This window comes from Euleptes europaea, chromosome 10 (genome assembly GCF_029931775.1).
Source record: "Euleptes europaea isolate rEulEur1 chromosome 10, rEulEur1.hap1, whole genome shotgun sequence".
NCBI lineage: Eukaryota > Metazoa > Chordata > Lepidosauria > Squamata > Sphaerodactylidae > Euleptes > Euleptes europaea.
Window position 1 is genome coordinate 20,312,270 of NC_079321.1, and position 22,766 is coordinate 20,335,035.

General features: G+C 44.3%; 2 protein-coding genes across 2 annotated transcripts in view; one reads left to right on the forward strand and one right to left on the reverse strand.

Moving 5' to 3' along the window:
- The first annotated feature begins 303 nt into the window (after window positions 1-303).
- Window positions 304-5,595, forward strand: SF3B6 (splicing factor 3b subunit 6). Its single transcript, XM_056856081.1, has 4 exons — window positions 304-368; window positions 1,144-1,262; window positions 1,833-1,971; window positions 5,443-5,595. The coding sequence occupies exons 1-4, from the start codon at window positions 339-341 to the stop codon at window positions 5,530-5,532; spliced, it is 378 nt and encodes a 125-aa protein (XP_056712059.1). The 5' UTR covers window positions 304-338; the 3' UTR covers window positions 5,533-5,595.
- Window positions 5,596-12,021: 6,426 nt separating this feature from the next.
- The window catches only part of FKBP1B (FKBP prolyl isomerase 1B), a 42,141-nt gene continuing 31,396 nt past the window's right edge, over window positions 12,022-22,766 (reverse strand). Inside the window, exons 3-4 of the mRNA XM_056856080.1 lie at window positions 15,077-15,189; window positions 12,022-12,263 (exon numbers count right to left, since the gene is read on the reverse strand). Coding sequence (XP_056712058.1) covers window positions 12,135-12,263; window positions 15,077-15,189 — 242 coding nt within the window. The 3' untranslated portion in view covers window positions 12,022-12,134. The remainder of the gene's footprint in view (window positions 12,264-15,076; window positions 15,190-22,766) is intronic.

A 22,766-nucleotide genomic window follows, 5' to 3' on the forward strand; every position in this document is an offset into this window, starting at 1 on the left:
CTCACTTCAGGCATTGGCCTCGGAGCCTTGAGAAGCGAGTGCGGAAGCCCTCCTTTCACTCATCTCTATGGTCTCGGAAGCCCTCCTTTCGCTCATCTCTATGGTCTCAACTGGCGTGGGAAGGACCGGAAGCCCTCCTTTCGCTCATCTCTATGGTCTCAACCGGCGTGGGAAGGAGCGGAAGGCGGTAAATCATCTTCTGGTGGTGACGCAAAGGGCGCGTGCGCAGTGAAAGCTTCCCCAGCCCTTCTTTCCGTCGGTGGTCGCGGCCTTCGCGGAGGTCTTGTCCTTTTTGCTTTCCCGGAGGTCGAAGCGAAGGCGCTACCTCGGCTGTCGCCATGGCGATGCAAGCGGCGAAACGCGCGAATGTAAGTGCGGGCCGCTTCCCCGCGACGCTGGTTCGGGGCCACCCTTTGTGCGGGTCCCGGCTTCCTCCTCCCGTCGCGCCTCAGGGCCCGCCAAGGCAGCCTTATTGCGAAGAGGGGGGCGGGGCATTAGAGGGATCGGACGGGTAGGGTTGCCAGGTATCGCTTCGCCACCAGCGGGAGGTTTTGGGGGCTGTCAGGCATAGCCTGTGCAGGAAATGCCAGACATGGCCTGGCAGAGGTTGTTATGGTTCTCCAGGTGCCGGCCAAGGCCAGCACCAACCCTGCCAACTATGTGTTTTGACTCTGCGCTCTGTGGGAATCTTACCTCAATGGAAGGGGGGTTGCCATGGCATCCAGATCTACCCTGATTTAAGCCTATGCTCTCTTTAATATGCCCTGCACCGTGCTTATAGTTCTCATTAGTGCCAACTTGACTCTTAGCTGCTGTAAACCTGTGGCTCTTCCAATAAATCAACTCTCTTTTGGACTGCTTGTCTGCGGATGTTTGTTTATGGGTTTATCACGGGACTAGTGCTTACAGGGGCGGAGGGCGGGGTTTGGGGAGGGGAGGGACTTCAATGCCTTAGAGTCCAATTGCCAAAGTGGCCATTTTTCTCCAGGTGAACTGATCCTGCTTAGCTTCCAAGTTCTGTTGAAATGCTAGCCTGGGCCATCCAGGTCAGGGCATGAGTAACATAGAAATGTTCAAAACGGAATATTTGTCTTCAGGAAATCTACGGTTCTGTTGCTAATTATCTGTTTGCCCAATTTCTAGATTCGTCTGCCCCCTGAAGTCAACCGAATTTTATACATCAGAAATTTGCCATATAAAATCACTGCTGAAGAAATGTACGATATTTTTGGAAAATACGGACCCATTCGACAAATCAGAGTGTAAGTCTATGGAGTGTTCCAAAACTGAGATTTACAATAGAATTGTTGAAATGATGTACTTAAGCTAAACAACTTTCTGGTTGACTGGCAGGACATTATTTCAGCTTGCTGTGTAAAATAACACAAGGGACAAGCAAAAACCAAGTTTGTAATCATGGAAGGTACAGAATGGCAGAAGAGCAATATATATCATAAGCCATGCAGACCTAGAATTTAAGTGGGATATTTCACAATACAAATCTCAGAATGAAAAGATAGCCTGTTTGAGACACAAGGAGGATTATAAAGTACAAAACACAATTCAAACCGACAGCAAAATCCTCCAATAAACACTGCAGTAGGGCTGGGATTACAAAACTGGGGGAAATGCCAAAAGGAAAAAAAATACCCCATCTAGGGCAAGAGAAATGGTCTGAGGCATGACATACCAAGAAATGAAATTATCCATTCTTTAAAGAAGTTCATTTAATGTTGTAGTGGTGGTACATTTCTTTCTGTCATTTCTGAATGCTAACGGTAGCATTTGTACTCATATCCTTAGTAAATATTAAAACTGTGCTTATCCTACAGAGGAAATACTCCTGAGACTAGAGGAACAGCTTATGTTGTCTATGAAGATATCTTTGATGCCAAAAATGCTTGTGATCATCTGTCAGGATTCAACGTGTGCAACAGATACCTTGTGGTCTTGTACTATAATGCAAATAGGGCAAGTATATCAACTTTTACTTAAATAATCTATTAGTTGTTACTGTGTTAAGATGATCTTTTAATTTCATTTGGACAAAGGCATTGTGAGAACAGCACTGGAATAATTCAAGGTAATAGGGAGTCTCCTGTGCTTTCTATGTAATCCAAATGACTGATAACTGGTTTGAACATCTCTGTGATGGCATGCCTGCTGGTCCCAATAGAATGAATCATGGGCACATAAAATTGGTATTTGTGAGGAGTGTTATATGTTTTGAGTTTGTCCAGGCTTTTTGGAAGGCTGGGGAACGTAGGGAGAAAGGGAGATCTGACTTGGCCTTTTGTTCTGGTCAGCATATAGAGTTAAAAGAGTGAGTTCCTCTGCATGCAAATTCCATTTGCTGTAGTTGCAGTTGTTATGAGAAATATGGAAGCAAGACCCATGTTATCATAGGCCTCTTCTGTAGAGCTCGAGGCAGCTCCCCTTGGCAAGGTTCCCAAGAGGTCTTGCATCCTGGTTCTAAACAGTCTCTGTGCTGCTTAGCTTCAGCAGGGTGCCTGCATTGCATGCTCTTGGACTATACTCTTAGCACTAATGTTTGATTCTAACACTCTAGGTTCATTAATTTACCCTGTTCAACTGTAAATGAGCATTACATTGTGAATATAATGGGTTGTGTCCTGAGATCCATGGACACCAGGATCATGGATCCTTCCAGCATTCCCCTCTTCCCACCAATCATTTCTGACTGAAGGAAAATTTATCCCTGAGGTTGTGGGACTTATGTGGTTAAGCAGCTACATGGTTACTGTGGTCCCAGGAGTAAACTTTCCCATGGTCAGAAAGGAGTGCTGGAAAGAGGGGAACGCAAGGGAAAATTGATAGCCATTGATGCCTTCCCACTGACAGATTGAAGTATCCAACCCTTAGCATTTCCTGCTTAACCCAGAATTAATTTGAGATGTACTGAAATGAGCTCCTGGAAACCATTATTGAATTCAGCTAGAATCAAATTAGATCAGATTTGGATACAGCTGAGCTGACCTTGACCCAGAATCAAACTGAAACTGTGAATGGGCTGACACCATGCTCACAAGTCTTGGTTATGAGCTGCTTTGAGCAGTGACATGACTTATGGTGAACCCCAAAGGACATATTGGCATGACGTCAGAAGAGAGCTACAGTGAATGTAACAAATATGCAAGCATCCCTGGAGGTTCAGAACAGGCATGGAGGTGTTTGTGGGGGGTGGGGAGCAGAGCTCAGTACGGCTCATTCCTTTCAGTGTAAGACTTCTCCAGAGCCTCTGAGACATGTCCAATATCCCTCTGCATTAAAAAAGAGATCCACATCAATATTAGTGGCTCAATTACCCTTGTTGATGGGTCAAGAAGAGTTAGAAAATTGAAGGAATAAAGTTTTCTGCCATCAGAAAAGACTGCTATGGAGGGTGGAATGTGGTCAGGGAGAAGCTTTTCTTTCTCTCATAATACCAGAACACAGGGTTATCTGCTGAAGCTGGAGGGTGAGAGATTCAAAACAGATGAAAGGAAGTATTTCTTCACAAAACGCATTGTCAAATTGTGGAACTCCCTGCCCCAGGTTGTGGTGATGGAGGAAAGGGCTATCCATGGCTACTATTAAAAATGGATACTAGTCCTGATGCCTATTCTCTCCAGGATCAGAGGAGCATGTCTATTATATTAGGTGCTTTGGAACACAGGCAGGACAATGCTACTGCAGCTGTCTTCTTTGTGGGCTTCCTAGAGCCGTGTTGGCGAACCTATGGCACGGGTGCCACTTCCGGCACGCGTAGCCCTTTCTGCCGGCACGCACGGTTCCTCCAAGCCACTGGTCTTTCCGGCTCTGCCCCACCCCGGATGGGGGAGGCTGTAGCCCAGGGGTGGGGAACCTCCGACATGATTGGCGGTGCCCCCCGGACTCTCCCACAGAAGCTGCCGCCATTGCCGCCGCTGGAGCGTGCGCGGCCAGCCAGGCGGGTGGGAGAGCGGGAAACAGAAGCTGAGCACTCACACTTGGCATGGCCGGCGGCTTCTCCGGCGCCCTCTGGGCCTGTGCGGGCGGAGGGGCATGGCTGGTCAGTGGGTGCGAAGGAGGCGCCCTCTGCCCCACCCTGCTCGCCTCTCACAAGCCTGCTGCCGCGCCCCACCGAGTGGCAAATCCAAGGAAAAACCTCCCATGCATAAATGGCCTCTTTCTTTTTCTGTCTCCCTCTGTCCTTTTCTTTCTCTCCCTTGCTCCATTTCTTTCTCCCTTTCTCTCTCTTTTTCTTTCTTTCTCTCCCTCCCTTCCTTCCCTTTCCCCCTCCCTTCCCTTCTTTCCTTCCTTCCTTCCTTCTTTCCCTCCAGCGGCTTCTCCGGCGCCCTCTGGGTCTGTGCGGGCGGAGGGGCGTGCAGTCCTATTCCACCTTTGAAGTGCCCACAAGCTATCCTCCAAACACCTTTCCATTTGTCTTGATATGTAGAGAGAAAACACTAAGGAACTAGTTGCCAATCTCCAGGTACTAGCTGGAGATCTGCTATTACAGGTGATCTCCAACCAATAGAGATCAGTTCCCCTGGAAAAAATTGCCACTTTGGCAATTGGACTCTATGGCACTGAAGTCCTTCCCCAAACCCCGCCCTCCTCAGGCGCCACCCCAAAAACCTCCCACTCATGGCGAAGAGGAACTTGGCAACCCTAGCCTCTCCCTCTGGGCCCCCTCTGGGGGTGGTATTCAGGTTAAATTGCCACATTGGCACTCGGCGATAAATAAGTGGGTTTTTGGTTGCAGTTTGGGCACTCGGTCTCTAAAAGGTTCGCCATCACTGTCCTAGAGGGACCTGGTTGGCCACTGTGGGAACAGACTGCTGGGCTTGATGGGCCTTGGTCTGATCCAGCATGGCTTTTCTTATGTTATGTTACGGAAAAGATTCGTGATCCTCATGTTTGCATACTCATGCATGGCTAGATTCAGTTAGTTTTGGCACACTGTCCTGAAAGAGTTTGCAATTTACAAACACATCCCTGCTGGATTATGTGGAGTTGGTTCCTTGCCACATTCAGTTGAGACGGTGGCTGTTCACAGGTTGATAACAATTTCTCTCTACCACTCCGTAGACATGATCACGGTTTCCCCATTGAGGATTGGAGCCTGTATTTTATTTATCATTATTTTCATAAATATTTCTCCCAACAACTGGGACCTAAAGCAGTGGCAAAAGGGGAGGCTTCTTGACAGTGTTGTTCTGAAGTCAACTTCTTGGTGTGGCATCGATCCCTTTCCAGAGGGCCTGGTTCACTTCTGAGGAATTAAATGCATGTATTTATCTTGAGCCACAGCAAAGTGTGTAATGCATCTTAGTTTTCTGGTGTTTGCAAAGGTAATTGGTTAAATAGGAGAAAATAAAATTGTTTCGATAATATTGGTAGCATCTGATTGAATGGAGAGAGTTGATTTATTCACAATATATTTCTATTTTATTTTAGGCATTCCAGAAAATGGATACGAAGAAAAAGGAAGAACAGCTGAAACTCCTGAAGGAGAAATATGGAATAAACACAGATCCACCAAAATAAGACCCTTGGCCTTTGTGAGGAACCTGGGTATATGGACAATTATTTGTTTTTAGTCCCTTCATTATTTTCTGGACTGAAATTTCCCCAAAAATATGTGTGTCTGCTTTTATTTTTTATTACATAGTGCTTAATTTTCTTTACATAGAACACAACACATGATAATCCCAGATGCAGAGGGACTCATTACTGCAGTGTTAACTCCAATGTCTTTTTCTGGTTGGTGTTTCAAAATAAAGACTAACCAAGGCATTTGTTATGCTGCTGATTAAATTCCTTGCAAATCAGAGGCTTATGCAAGGTGTTGTGCATCATAAATACAATAATTAACCATTGCAAGGGAACATTTAAAAAATTGAGTTAAATATTGTAAATCTGTTAAAAGCATATACATTTTTTGGAGTTTGTGTTTGATTTGTGTCTTAAGGGTATCTGTATACTTTCCCTGACCAGAATGCTTTGTGTTACCTTGAGTGGTGTAAACAGGATGATTTTTAAATGGGTAAGCAATGAGATGTGGATGTGGGAAAGATCCCTGTTCTCCATACATCCCACTTTTGCTGCTAGAGTGGAGCTTAATAATGCTGCCCCCCCGCAGTAGAGGTTGCCGTCTTCCAACTGGTTCAAAGCTGTTGTATTTTTAAGATGGCCCATAAGCCAAGAGGAGCCAGGCACTTCCTCACTTGCCCACTATAGCATAATGAAAAGTCTGGCACATTGGACCATGCAAGCTGGCACATCGGACCATGCAAGCAAGCTACAACTGCCTGGCTCCTCCACTGCAGGCTTTATAGATAGAGGAGCTCCCAGATGCAGCCAGCATTATAGCTGATCTTGTTTAAGACAGGTTTGGTTATTCTGCTTGCTTTTCTCATATGGATGCCCAGACAATTTGGGGCTCAGGATTTATTTTCTGCTTCTGTATACCACCTTCCTTTTTTTATTTGTTAATTTTGTATTTAATATTTGTAATTAAAATTGATTGTGGTCCTGAGAAATGGATGTGTGTGTATGTTCTTGTGGGGGACAGCCTGCGTTCAGGTTGGGTGTACCTTTTTCTTCTTTACCTTTCCATGAACTTAATATGAAAGATCAAAAAGAATAATATACAGATCTATCCTGAACCACCTCTAATGAAACAGAAACCACAACATTCAGAAACCAGCAGGGGAACATTTTAATCTTCCAGGACGTTCAGTTGCTGATTTAAGGGTATTAGATAAATTTTAATATAATATATTTATTGCAACTATTTTAGCATTTTAATGTATTTATGTTAAGCTACGGAGATACTTTTGATTTGATACCTACCCTTTTAAAATCCTTTTTAAGATCACAGTTGTATACTATGTTCTGGCAAAAGCTGTAAATAATAAAGATTGATTGATTTAAGGGTAGCAGTTCTCTTACAAAGGGATTTCAGAGGGAGATTAGAAAGACTGCTGAAATACAACTAATAATGAAGCTCAAGACTATGCATTCTCCTGGACTTAATAGAGATCTGGAATTCCTGTCTCATTACCAGTGCTAATTTCTCCACGCCTAATCCAATCACGCCTGCTAATGTCATTTACTTGCTTTTGACATTTACATTGTGTGTCTAATTTATTCTTCTCTACTTAAGGACAGATGGAATCACATTCTAGCTGTATCTGAAGAGGTGAGCTGTGGCTCACGAAAGCTCATAGCCTGCCAGAAATTTTGTTCATCTTTAAGGTGCTACTGGACCTTGCTCTTTTCTACAGCTCTAATGTTTGGTTTTTTTTAATATATACTAGCACTGTAATTAACCTTTCTGCTCTTAACATTTTCAAGGTTAAAGTAGTGATGGGGGGGGGAACCCCCTGCCAGAACTATAGTTCTGTGATTTATTCAGGAGCATAAATTCTGAATGCTACTTCAGTATGTTTTTTTTCCTTCCAAGAAATACTAGCCAATCAGGGCTCAGAAAATGTGATGACATCAAAGGCTACTTATGCTTAACAAATGTTGCTCTTATTCTATGTGTGCACTTGTAGAGACATCCCTCTTGTGAAGGCAACCAGGCTGCCATAACTCATCAAGTTAAAACATCTATTAAAATTTCCGAAATCTGCACCAACTTAAAACATCGTAAATGATTTCCCCAAGGAAAAAGGTTGATAATTGAGTCTAAGCATTGCCTCCTTGGCCATCACCGTAGGCCTTGAGAAAGCTACAAATCCTGTCCTCAATTTAAACAAAAAAATAAATGCAGTTTTTACCTCTTGCAATAGCAAAATTTAGTTCCTGTAGTCAAATGGTATGAAATAAGAGAACATTTCATGTTTAGGTTATGATGTTGCGCATTAACATAAAGGCCCTGATCCAGTTCTAGCTGTACACAGCACCTCAACGTCTGCATCAAAAGCCTCATTCATCTTCCACAGCGGAGCTGGACATTGTAATACAGCTGTGAATCCAGCTGATTCTTGCAGCTCCATGTCCATAGTAATCTTCTGATCAATTAGATTTGATTGGGACATATTTGTTTAAAGTAGGCGCGTGTGTGGCTCTAGGTGCTTTCTGCTTAGCATCTTGCTTTCAGGTACATTCCCCCCATGAAATAGACCATGAAATTATACACTGAAGATGCTGTTAGTAACAGGAGCAATAATTCTTTTTGGTGAAATTTATTACACCGACTTAAATGGCAGAAACATGAGAGTTGAATAAAGAGATGGAAACAATTTGTTATGTAGTGTGTGGAGGGAATGGTTTGTACTGACGTAACCACAACAGGAGCCTAAGTGTGACACCTGATTGCAAACTGCAAGTTACGGGTATTCATTGATTCCAGGATACCAGTCTTGAATTTAAAAGTTTGACCTTCGCAGCGCTGAGAGAAACGTGCAACCATGTAGAACACTGACATCCCCCCCCCCCAAAGTGTAGTGCCATGTGTTTCCTGGCACCCACTGATTTCTTGAGGACAAATCCAAGCGTCTTTACTAAACAAAAAAAAGCTTGGGCTGCTTTGAGTCCTTTGCTATCAGACTATTAAAGAAATGAGGCCAGTCTGAGCAGCTGCATCACAGCTAAGGGCTTTCCACAGGCCCATACCTCATGATGTCTCTGGGCTTGAAACCTTTCTCAGGGGCTGTGTAGAGAGCGACACCCCCCTGCCCCTGGAAACTGAACCTGTGTGTGTAAAGTGCCGTCAAGTTGCAGCTAACTTATGGCGACCCCTTTTGGGGGGTTTTCATGGCAAGAGACAGGTGGTCTGCCAGTGCCTTCCTCTGAACAGCAACCCTGGACTTCCTTGGTAGTCTCCTATCCAAATACTAACCAGGGCTGACCCTGCTTAGCTTCTGAGATCTGACGAGATCAGGCTAGCCTGGGCCATCTAGGTCAGGATGGAAACTGAACCTAAGCAACCTTTATTTGTCCAAGCAAGTGCAGAAGAAGAGTTTGTTTTTATATGCCGACTTTCTCTATCACTTAAGGAAGAATCAAACTGGCTTACAATTACCTTCCCCTCCCCACAAGACACACCTGTGAGGTAGCGCAGCAAGACTGAAGACCATGCTGCTGAATTCTCACGAAGCAGAGGGCATTTGAGTGTGACTTAGTAATTTTATTTATTTGTTTAGTGCTGCCTTTCCAGGGAACCTGCTCGAAGCAGCTTAAAAAATAAAACATAACACAACATAAAAGATTGTCGAAGGCTTTCACGGTCAGAGTTCATTGGTTCTTGTAGGTTATCCGGGCTGTGTGACCGTGGTCTTGGTATTTTCTTTCCTGAAGTTTCGCCAGCAGCTGTGGCAGGCATCTTCAGAGGAGTAACACTGAAGGACAGTGTCTCTGTGTCAAGCGTGTAGGAAGAGTAATATATAGTCAGAAAGGGGTTGGGTTTAGCTGAATCATTGTTCTGCAAAAAGTATCAAAGGTAATGTGCTAATCATTGTCCTGTACGTATCAAGATAATGTGCTAATGAGGATGTGGTATGTTAATATGGAACCATTGTATCCTGAAGTGATCTGTTAATGTGTGAAATCCAAAGCTAAGCAGCATGGTCTTCAGTCTTGCTGCGCTATGGCCACATTTACAGTTTTGACAAAGGGCACCATCACAAAATGGCTGCCGCAGGGGCAGGGGCAGTCATAACGTGTAGGGCATTTCCACAAAATATTGGGGGTTTCCAAAAGCAGAGGCAAAGGCAACACCTCTTGGACTCTCCTGAAACGCTTGGAGTGGCGGACACTGATTTGGAGAACAGGGTTGGTTTCCCCACTCCTCCACATGAAGCCTGCTGGGTGACCTTGGGCTAGTCAAAGTTCTCTGAACTCTCTCCGCCCCACCTACCTCACAGGTGTGTCTTGTGGGGAGGGGAAGGTGATTGTAAGCCAGTTTGATTCTCCCTTAAGTGGTAGAGAAAGTCGGCATATAAAAACCAACTCTTCTTCTTCTGCACCTGCTTGGACAAATAAAAATGGAATTAAAATCTACCCCTTTATTTAAAAGCTTGGGTAAAAATAAATATTTTGGTCTGAAGCTTGATAAGAGTATTATAGGTGTCTGGTGAGCCTCAAGGGGAAGGGCATGCCACAGATGAGGGGCAGCCATTGAAAAAGCCCTGTCCCTGGTTACCACCTGCCTCACCTCTGAAGGCAGGGGCACAAAGAGCAGGGTTTGTCCAGAAGACCTTAGCTGGCAGGGTAGTATGGGAGGAGGTGGTCCTTCATGCTCTGACCCCCAATCCAATTACATCCTTAAAGGTAAGAACCAGCACTTTGGACTGTGCCCAGAAACAGATGGGCAAACAGATGGGTAACCCGTGCAAATCTTTCATTCTAGAGTGATATGGCCCCTGTATCCCACCCACTGACAGTAGTCCAGCTACCATATTTAGAATCAGCTGAAGTTTTTGGACAGTTTTCAAAGGCAATCCTATATACAGTGCATTGTAGTAATATAACTGCAGTGTGGATCTCATGCCCAGATAACACTTTTCAAGGAAGGGCTGTGGTTGGCATAGTGGCCAAAGGTGATACAAAGTGCTATGTGACACAGAGGAGACTGAAGCCTCCTGCCATAGGTCCAGATCCAGTTAACACCCCCAAGCTATGGACCTGCTCTTTCAGGGGGAATACAGCGCCCTCTGGGACAAGTTGACTCCTCTATGACATTAATAGTATGAGCTTCTGTAAAACTACATGGTATTGCGGTGCATCCAATGAGCTTTTTGCTTGATCTTGCCAAATTCTCCTCCTTATTTCATCCTGTCCCATAGGGCTCTTGTCCATGCAGGTCCCCAGATCCCCAGCACAGTTATTTTGGTGGTCAAAGGAACTGCCCCCTTCACCAATGGCAAAGCCAGCTGGATGCAACCTTTTGTCTAGTCTTAATGGATAACTGTTTTTGATTCCTACTGTCTTTTGCTTTTCCTGACCATAGATCTTTTGACTCTGCCCATTCCCTTCCCACTAACTCCCCAAAATAGCGCCATCAAAATAACCTGGTCCAGCGAAAGGTGTGAGGACACATGGCACTATTAGACTAACACATGAAGCTGCCTTATACTGTATCAGACCCTTGGTCCATCAAAGTCAGTATTGTCTACTCAGACTGGCAGCAGCTCTCCAGGGTCTCAGGTAGAGGTCTTTCACATCACATACTTGCCTAGTCCCTTTAATTGGAGATGCCGGGGACTGAACCTGGGATCTTCTGCATGCGAACCAGATGCTCTACCACTGAGTCACAGTCCCTCCCCTTTGGTCTGCCTTTAGTAAACGATTCAGATAACCTAGTGGTCTCACTCCGTACAAGGCAGCTTAATGTGTTCATGAATCCCTCTTAAAATTACTAGTTGCAGTGTTCGCTGAATTCCAGTTAAACTTACCGGAAGTTTCGTTTACGTTGATCCAACTGTTAAAAGGAATGAACCATTCAATAACCACAGCCTGGTCAGAGGAAATTCATGTACACTGTGAATTAAGAATAGTTCTGTTTACCTTTTATGACTTCTTAAACCCAGAAAGAGACAAAGCAGAAAAGCAATAAAGTATCAAGGTTTTTATTTTTTCTTCTTGGAATCCCCCCCCCACACACATCTGAGGCATTTTATTTAAAACAGCAGCAAGCAGTAACATACAAGTTGAGAAAAAGTGGCAGCGCAGGTAACTTGGTTTGGCTAATGCCCATTCATGTACAACCTGTACACTTGATTTCTGAGCACCCCGTTATTAGTGTTCTTTTATTATTTTGTTAACATGTATAGTAAGGCAGTGGTTTTTCAGTAAGTAATTTCTTCATATATTTATAGTTGTGAGTGTGTTTACATATAGTTCTAATCACAATTTTGAAGTTTCACATGCAAATTAAAATGAAATTTACAACTCAAAAATGTTACAGCCGTTTTTTCCCCTGTCTCCACAGCAAAAAACAAAGCATCTAAACAAGGACAAATACGTACACCAACAACATTTAAAAAAAAATTAGGACAGTGAGAAAAGAACCTCGAGCAGAGGCACTGTTGGCATGACAGCGGGAGTGACAGAAATTCCAGTGGAGATGCTTCCCATTAAAGGAAAGGGGGAAGAGAATGGGATGTTATCAACAGGTGCCTTTAGTCACTTGCTCTGAGTTACTCTATCCTAAGCAGCTCCACGTCAAAAATGAGAGTAGCGTTTGGGGGGATGACTCCAGGATGGCCTGTGGCTCCATATGCCATGTCCGGTGTGCAAGTCAGCTTTGCTCGTTGTCCCAGGCTCATCTAGCAGTGAGATATTAGCAGCACAGAAGGAGAAAACGGAAGCATAGGGGGAAAATGGAAGTCAGGAGAAACACGCCAGAAAAACCCTGTTACCAGCCATTCCACATATTTTAATCATTGTATCTGAATCTGAACTGGATCCTAAAGTGTGAATCAAAAAATATGCACAATGGGGCCAGGAACAGACTGGGGGGTGGGTGGAGCGAGGGTTCTATAAACCTGAGTTAAGCCCCAGGTTTGCAGAAAAATCTGAAATCTTACCCAAAAAATTTTCAAACCCAACATAATAGAAGCAATACCTATAACTTTACGAGATGAATGCTCACTGAGATGTTGAGATTATGTTCTGAGATCTCAGTGACAATTTGAGAAGTTGCAAGGCAACCACAACTATGTTTTCTGTCAGCCTAAGGCAGGGTGGAGAGATTGAAAGGATAAAAGATGGAAGAAAGGGAAGGAATCTGGGAAAGGGGAGAGAAGAAAGAGAAGCTGAAGCACAGATAACAGAAAAGGGTAAGGAGGTGAGTAGGACCAAAGAAAAAGGGACAGACTGCCAGAGTGAGGGATGGCAGAAAGTTGATAAAAAGGGGTTGGTTGGTGGGTAAGAGAGAGAGAAGCAGGAAAGGGGAGAGGCTATAGGGGCTGCCAGGGGGATGAAAAAAGGAATAGTGCAGGGATGGGGGAATTGGGAGAAAACAGATGCCCACTGCCAGTTACAGCATTTCTCTCACTTGTACAGGCTTAATTTTAAAGCTGGAAATTATTCAACTTAAGTCACAGGTTAAGATCCTTATCCTTTAAGGCCAAATAAGTAGAAGTAAAGGTACTGATTTTAGGATCCAAAAGCCTCAGAGACCAGTTGTATACATGGAGTAATGCAATGTAAAAGAGTAGTCTGGTAATATCTATAGCAGAGTGGCAATAACTTTTAGTAAAAGGCATAGTCTGCTGCAATAATGCAGCTGATATTGGACTGATGCATCTTTATGAATTTCTAATGTTCAATGGAACATGACACTAGGTGGAGCCAGTGGGCAGTTGTTTGCCAAACTGTAATTTGGGTCAAATAAGTAATTATAGGATATCTATGAGAGATTGCGTGTTCTGGAAACAATGTAGGGGGGTAATAGTTTAATCCCTGGTAGAGCTACACCCTTCTAAGCCCATTGCCTTCAAAGGGAAGGGTGTAACTGATTAGGATCGCACTGTAAGTTAATATGTATCTAGTGCATTGAAACAAACCTCTTTCAAGGCGCTTAGGATGGCATACATTGTTCTCCCAGATTTTATCCTCACAACAATCCTGTGAGGTAGGCAGAGCTATGAGTGTTTGACTTAAAATCAGCAAGCTATTTGTCAAATCCTGGATCTGAACCCTGGTCTGCCAGACCTTAGCTTGACACTCTGCCTACTGAATGACACTATCTGTGAAATGTTTCTTTGATGTTTGCTTTCTCTGGTTTACCTTCTTACACTAATCCTAAACATGTTTTAAACAAGTGCACTTTATTTGGTAGAATTTAATTTCAGGTTACAGTGCACAGCCCTTCTGAGGTTCTCTTCCTTACTGAGTGCATTCCCGTCAAATCATGCCGCAAAGCTATCATTCTATCTGAGGTTCAGAAACCAGAAAATGTACTGAGAGACCTGTTTATGCTTGGGCCTTATTAACATTTTTATTTTTGCAGCAATTCATATCCATTCGTTATAATAACTAGCATGTGAAATTGAGTATTACAGTTGGCTAAAATGAATTTGATTGTATGCTAACATTCATTTAGGCCAGTGGCAGTTTCACAAAAACTGCAATCCTAGGAATGCTTTCCTGGGCCAATAGAGTTTAGGGGGCTGACTAATGTCAGCTCTGCCCCTGGGGACACCCCCCTGGACACCAGTGTGAGCACTTGTGCTGGAAAAACAAAGCCGGTGTAAGTCGCCATGCTCCGGCTTCCATGCGACTTTGGACGGCACAAATGGCATGGACACTGGCACTGGGGTCACATCAGCTCCTAAACAGCTCTGCCCCCCCACTCAGGATTGCTCAGTTATTCACAAGACAGTTTTAGTCCGTACTATCCGCGTCACTAACTGAGATTGCGACAAGGCAGTCGTACATGGGCTGCCGCTATACTGAGCTAAATTCTTGGCATGCTACAGAAAACTAATTAGCTAATTAGCCTGAAATTGTACTATTTGATTTACACTTCAAATGAACACAATATGTTACTGTTTTATTTTTTAGAATTTTAGAAGTACAGCAAATGCTTATCCAGACTGAGTTCAGTCTATAGTAACAACTATGGTAGTCAACTCCCTCCTGACATAAATCCGCAGATCCCCACAGCTAACAGTATTAGTGGATGAAATAGTATGGCTAGGTTCAAAGACATATCGTATTGAATTTAGAAGAAAAAGAAGAAGAGTTGGTTTTTATACCCCGCTTTTCTCTACCTTTAAGGAATCTCAAAGTGGCTTACAATCACCTTCCCTTCCCCTTCCCACAACAGACACCTTGTGAGGTAGGTGGGGCTGAGAGAGTTCCAAGAGAACTGTGACTATCCCAAGATCACCCAGCAAGCTTCATGTGGAGGAGTAGGGAATCAAACCCGGTTCTCCAGATTAGAGTCCACCGCTCTTTAACCACGCCACACTATCTTATATTCAAACCAACAAATGTGCGTACATACACACAATTACAACCCACCCCCCAAGAAGGAAACTTTAAATTCCTTTTTCTTTCATGATGATGATAACCTCTCTCTATGATTGTTCACTCTAGCTGTCCTGAAAAAGGCAACCATGATCTTTCATACCTGTGCAGCCCCTTCTTCGAAGCCTTTAATGACTTCTTGTCTGCCGATCTTGAACTTGAAAGGCTTGTTTCGGTCTCGGGAAGAATCAAACTTCTTTCCATTCTGTAACATCCCTACCAAAGCAACACAAAAAGTTCTCATTCCAGTTAAACCTAGAATGGCAATGCAACAAAAATGGCTGCCTGAGTAGGATTACCTGTTTGGGGGCTAATTCTTAGGACAGCATATTGAAGCCCCAAGACCTTCAAGCTTCAGGGCCCAACACCTGATGGCTTTTATAAGACTTCTGTACATGCCAAGGTTGCCAGTATTGGTGTGCATTTGGATATGCCGAACCGAAAATAAGCCAAAAAAAGAGGCACAATTTTAATGGAGCCAAAAAGGCAAAGCTGATTTCCCCCCCCCCCTGCCTTTTTCAGGTCCATTATTTTTGCGGTGGCTCTGGGAGGGTGGGGTGTTGAGGTAGAGCCACCAAATTTATAGCATAGCTGCAGGTGACTCTCCTTACATGAACCCCCAAGGTTGGTGAGGATTGGGTCAGGGGGTCCAATTTTATGGGTCCTAAAGAGGGTGCCCCCATCCATCCTCCATTGGAAACAATAGAGGGACATAAAATTAGATTCCCTGACCCAATCCTCACAAAACTCAAGGGTTCTTGTGAGGACAGGCACCAGCAGCTGTGCTGCAAATTTGGTGTCTCTACCTTAAAAACAGCACACACACACCCAGAGCCCTTGAAAGTTTCCCCATTAACATAGGAGCCGTTCCCTTTAACTTTTAAAGAGAATGGCTTCATGTTACCCTATGGTGAATCCATGGCTCTTTGAGGGCTGTTTTTCAAGGCACCAATTTTTCAGCAGAGCTGCATGTGCCTCTCCTTACAAGAACCCCAACTTTTGGTGAAGATTGGGTCAGGGGGTCCAATTTTATGGGCCCTCAAATGGACGAAAACTGGGTGCTTAGACAAACTTCCCCAGCATTTGTAACAATGGTTTTGCATTTTTAAATTACTGGAGGTCTCAATATATTGTATAAAACACAAAATAGGATCACAAATTTAGCAGAGGTTTCTACATTATGATGCACATGTCCACTTTTTAATGTAAAAAGAGGGGAAATATCAGAATTCTTCAAATTAACAAAGAGGCAATGCTACCATAATTCATAAAATATACTTTTTTTAAAAAAAAGATATATAGGAAACATCTATTTCACACAGAACATCAGAGGTTGTTATTTCAAAGCAGTTAACTTTCCGAAACAATCCTAGTTAATACAAGCAATGGGGACTTTCAACTACACCTCTGATTCCTAGCCATTTACAGGTTTTAGTGTCTCTCAGTTGAACTATTAACTCTACCGAAGACAAAACCAGTGTTGTGTATATTGGTACCATGAGGCGAGAAAGCCAAACTTTATGGGCCTTTGTTACTGCACAGAAATGTCATAGTAGCAGTAGCAAGTGCACAATAAGATTGGTTTCACCACATGACCACTCACTATGGTTGATCATTTCACTACATGAATGCTGCTTCCACACAGCAAGTGTACCGTATAAGCAGCAGCCACCACACCATGTGGAGCTACCTGAATATTAGGAAAATTCTTTTATCAGAGGATTATGGATCATATGATTATGGCTGGTGAAAGTCAATTAAGGCACACTCACACAATGAACAGACAAAGTCCTTTGTCTTAGCAAAAACAAAACTTTACTCACTATAAAATAGGGTAGGGTAAACTTGAGTTTAAAACAATAAATCCTTACTACATCTCTAGTTCCCTAAACGTGCCAGAAAAGAACTGGCAGGAATCTAAACTTAAGCACATGGCATCTCTAAAATACAGTTGCCCCATCTTCTTTGGTTGAGATCAAAAAGGTAACTGATACTGCTCTTTCTTCTTAGACAAAGAAAGAGCTGTAACATGCAGATTTGGGGTATGTGACCAACAACATGTTTACAACTGATCCTCACTGACCAATAGCTCATTGACACATTGGAGATTACATCACCTTCTTGAACTGGTCAGCATCAATACAATCAATTTCAACCCTTGTCTGTCTGACATGCAACGAAGCTCGCTATCTATTCCCCAACACTGAATCCCTCACACATTGTCTGCTTTTTAATGTCTTACTGGTACAAAGTATGATTAGGGTATTAAGCCCAGCATCAAGGGCTCTTTCTCCCTGAATAATGTAACAAAGATGTCATAATATTGTCATTTAAATTCAAGAAGCACCAAGAACATGCAGGGTTATCAGTTTTACTATAAATGTCCTATATACTGTACAGTGAGCATTATAATATTGATGCACAGCAGCAGTTTCATCGAGACTCTGAAAGAAGAGCATCACTTCCCCCCCGCCACACACACACACGTTTCTATCTCCTGGTCACAAGTCATCAAATGCCATTTTTCTGAGGGGAGCATATTAACATTTCAAATGCATTTTGAGAAACCGAGGTGAAATCTGTCAGACAGTTTACTAAATTATACGCTGCTCGCTTCTAGCTGAGTTTTTGTGACTCTGGGCCTTATCAAAATGAGGGAAAATGACAGTCATTTATCTTGACAGATGCAGGCCAAGCACATTGCTGCTGGACAGGAGAGAGAAGTCTCCTCAAACAATAATTATTTAAGCGCTAACCAATGCTTGCTAGTCTTAGCAAAACCATACAAATATGTATGTCAGGATACTCAGGGTTGGTAAGCATAGACAGGCCTTAGGTGCAAGCTTCCCAAGTAAAAGAACAACTTGTTTCTCTTCAGATCCAAACAACTGTATTGTTTAATGTTTAACACCAACTTCAGTAACACAGTGCAGATCCTTGTGCTGTGGTGGCAGCTGCCGCCAAATCTGCACAGCCAATCAAATCTCCATTAGTCAATTAGAAGCCTTGCAGAGCAAAAGCCCTACCTGGCTCCACCCACTTCCTAAAAACACTTGATAGGTTCCAGAAAAGGTGTCAGCAGGCCACATTGGGGATCCCTCATCTGCATCATTCAAAGGTCTGTTTCCACCCTTCTCTACTGCAGCTTAGATCAAAGTGGCTGTCACCACAGCTTGATATGGAAGATCAGGATAGTTGGTCATATCTCCAGTGGCATGGATCCGAAGATCCCCTTATGCAAATGGAAGGTACTTGGACCCACACAACGAGGGAAGTGGGCAGTGATTTCGGCCAATTTTCCATCCAGCTGCACTCCCCCACCCCACACTGACCAGCATCCTAAAGGTTCCATGACCCCCCCCCCACCAGGGGTATGAAGGGCTAGCAGGAAGAGAGAAATGATGGATCCAGGCCAATGTATTTCTGTCTAATTAGGGATGCCAGCCTTCAGGTGGGGCCTGGGGATCCTCCAGAATTACAGCTCATCTCCAGACTACAGAGACTTTATGGCACTGTACCCCACTGAGGTCCCTGTCCTACTCAGGCTCCAACCCCTAGATCTCTAGGAGTTTCCCAACTTGGAGCGGGCAACCCACCCCACCCACAGCAGTGTCCAGGGAGGACCTAGCAACCCTAGTTCTAATCTCTAGTTTATTTTCCCTTATTGTTATCTCTCCATCCATGTAAGCAGAAAGCCAGATAACTAGGAATACAACTAAGGGCACTTAAAGGTACCCATAAATATGACCTGAGTGAATGCACCCGTGGCTGTTGCTTGCACTGGGAGGCACTCTGCTTCCTACCTGAATGTTAGGGTTGCCAACTTCCAGGTACTAGTTGGAGATCTCCCACTATTACAACTGATCTCCAGCCAATAGAGAGCAGCTCACCTGGAAAAATGGCCACTTTGGCAATTGGACTCTATGGCATTGAAGTCCCTCCCCTCCTCAGGCTCCGCCCCAAAAACCTCCCTCCAGTGGTGAAGAGGGACCTGGCCACCCTACTGAATATTGTGTTTTATTACATCACACCTAGAACCACAGACGACTCATACAGTAACATGCCATGGATGATAGTAGCACATCCCCTGTCAGGAGCCAACACCTGGTCCCAACTTGACCCCGCCCCAGGTGCCAGGGCTGAGAATGGCCAGGGCCCAGACTCACCCATGTGAGGAAGGCTGGAAGAGGGAGGTGGCTGGGACCCAGGCAGATCACTCTGACACAGCTGAGAATCAGGAAGAGACCCAGGCAGAAGCAGGGAGGGGCGTGGTTAGAAGGCAAGGCTGAGCTCAGATTTGGGTAGGGTTGCCAGGTCCCTCTTTGCCACTGGCAGGAGGTTTTTGGAGTGGAGCCTGAGGAAGGTGATGCTTGGGGAGGGACTTCAATGCTGTAGAGTCCAATAGCCAAAGCATCCATTTTCTCCAGATGAATTGATCTCTATCCACTGGAGATCAGTTGTAATAGCAGGAGCTCTCCAGCTAGTACCTGGAGGTTGGCAACCAAAGATTTGGGGAAGGCCAGAATGGGAGCCCTGAACAGCAAAGAGAAAGAAGGAGGAAGGCTTCCTTTTCCTTTTATAGTCTCCCAGATGGAGCAGGTGGATTAGACACAGGACAGGTGGGGCCAGGGAATCCTATAAAAGGAAAGTCACCACACCTGGCCAGGGGGAAGCAACAGACAGTGCAAGCGGGGGAGAGATTGCCTGCCCGCCACCAGCCCACAGGTGGGAGGTAGGGTTGCCAGGTCCAGGTTGGGAAACTCCTGGAGATTTGGGGATGGAGCCTGGGGAGGACAGGGTCCATATTGCTAACTTCTAGGGTTGCCAACCTCCAGGCGGTAGCTGGAGATCTACTATTACAACTGATCTCCAGCCGATAGAAATGGCCTGGAGAAAATGGCCACTTGGGCAATTGGACTCTATTGAAATCCCTCCCCTCCCCCAACCCCATCTTCCTCAGGCTCCGCCCCAAGTATCTCCAGGTATTTCCCAACCTGGAGCTGGCAACGCTACTAACTCCTTAACAAATACCGCATGTGTTATTACAGCCAAAGAGTAGTGAGACTGCAAGTTAAGGCTGAAGTGAAATGTTTGGTTACGCTATGAGCAGTGACTGACTGACTCATCAGGCAGGCTAACTCAGAATAATCGGGGGGGGGGGGAGATCTTCCAAGAGACAGAATGAACATCTGCCAAACTCCTAATATAGCTACCGCAGTTTTGATCCACAGTCGTAAGTAACACTACAACAGTTCTGACTCTGACTTTATTTTGGGTACATGGATTACGGATATACATTTGCAAGGGGCAGGGTCCATTCATTATTTTCCCAGCGGAAACATGCTCTAAAGGTCTTGAGTATAATGCACATTACACCTTGTGGTTTTGGGAATGTCTGTTCTGCCACCAGCTATTAATAGCCATTGCTGTGAGCCAATCAGGCCTATTACAACCCAATATGGCTTCAGACTTTGCCTGTCACCTCCCATGCAGACAGGCAATGAGTGCACATTTTTGCAAGGTTTGCACTTTAGTGCTCTTTCAAAGGTTCTTATTTGCTACATGTAGCACGTAGAGATTTAAGACACTGCTGAGGCTTCAACAATCTTGCTTTTGAGAGGTCAGCTACCCCATCTGGCAACACTGAATAATGCTTCCATAATTCACATCACTAAGGGTCCATGGGAACGGCATTTTAGAACTGAAAAGGGGATGTGATCGGACTAGGTGGCAGCTTTTCAGATACTCCGGCTCATTTTCCGTAAAGCATAATTCACCACAATGAACAAAATACCCATTTTGAGCCATTCAATATGGTGAACTTCTGAAGCTTTTTTTTTTTTTGCACCGGATGGCTGATATGGGTTGAAAACTGGTTTTCATATTCTCGTTTAATTGTGTTGCGTTCAGCTCTGCATCACTCTAACCAGGCTACATGGGAGAAAGAAAGAATGACGGCAGCTTACTTTGCGTTCAAATTAAGTTTGGCAAAGTTATATTCAAATTATGCCTCCTTAAAGAATTTTTAAAAATCTTCTCCCAGTGTAAAACAAAAAGGAGGAAACATTAAAAAGACAAGAGGGGAGAGAAAGAAGGGGGCAGGATGCTGCAGGGCTCACTCATAGGGTTACCAGGTCCCTCTATGCCACCAGTTGGAGGTTTTTGGGGTGCAGCCTAAGGAGGGCGGGGTTTGGAGATGGGGAGGGCCATCAATGCTATAGAGTCCAATTGCCAAAGTGGCCATTTTCGCCAGGTGAACTGATCTCTATCGGCTGGAGATCAGTTGTAATAGCAGGAGATCTCCAGCTAATACCTGGAGGTTGTAATCAAATGAACGGCTTGCAAGTGCTTACAGGAGTATGAAATTCAAAATATGGCACAAGACAAATATTTCCAAAATAGGAAAATAACAATGCAATTCTTGGTATTAGAAGAATGTATTGAGAACAATTAAGATACAAATACACTTCTGGAGCAACAAATATGTGACAATGGGTCAAAATTGATCCCAAAATAAACACAAAATATAAGAATATACCGGCGCAAAGGCTCAGTTCATATCAAATACGTTGTAAATTGAGTTCATAGATATTGCATCACATGGCAACGGAAACATGACATGGTACAATGGAAATCCGGTATAATTCCATTTCGTATAAACTTTCTCAAGTCTTCAGTCTTTCCATGCAAAATTCATTCAACGCTTAAAGGAGTGTACCTTTCCTATGTCTTTGGACGGCAATAGTAAGTACCCCTTACTGCACCTATGAAATTTATATGGGATGAAAAGTGGTGATATAAATAGACTAGTATCTAGAAATGTAACAATGAAGAATCCATTCTTAAAAAACAACAACAACAAGTCCCAAATGCTAACTAAAAAGAAACACCTTACAATATTATCTACAGGTTTGCAAACACAGGTTTAGGGAGGCCTCCTTGGGGCCACCACAAAGAAGGTCCGGCTACGAGCTTTAGGTAAATCTCTCACACTGACAGGGCCGAAAGTTGTTAGTAGACACGCAACTGGCCGTGCCGACGCCCATGCCTCTTGCGCTGGCAAGATTGGCATGGGTGTCTGCATTGGCCCGTTCGGGCCAGGAATGGCCCCTTTGCCCTTACCTTAGCTTTTTAGGTGGCGTAGCCCCATGGAACCCTATGGAGTGGTTCCATGGGGTTCACAGGTAAGGGCAAAGTGCCAGCTTCAGTGGGGGGGTGTCAAATCCTCCTTTGGAGGCGGCGTGGCTGTGCTGCCTCCAGCCACTGGCTCAGCCCTCTCCCTCAGGAACGGGCTGTAAGCATACCTTAAACAAGGCTTCCACTGCAGATTAAAATGGGCCATCAAACTCCTATGGTGTGGTAGAGGCATTCATTGGCTGCAAGAGCCAAAGCTGGGGGATAGGATTGGGCTGTCAGGCATTTAAAATTGATCAGGTTCATCTGCTAGAAAGGGATGATGTGGTTGGCATAGCTATGCACCCAAACATAAGCACTGTCATTTTTTAAACACTGCCTTGTTAGTGCAATCATCGCCAGATTGTGGTGACCAAATGCCAAATTACATCATCCTTCCAGAAGAAGAGCCAAGGTCCTTTGGCCAGGATACTGAATCCAGAGCCAAGAATAAAGCATCCCAGACATCCCAGAAATGAATGGAGAGTTCTGAAAGCACAGCAAGTTATTAATTAAAGGAGAGAAAAAATGTTTGCCATTCCAGGATGCTGCTCTGAGAGACGTAATTAATACAGGAGATCAAGATCCCAACACTCAGTGAATGTGTGTGAACCATTATG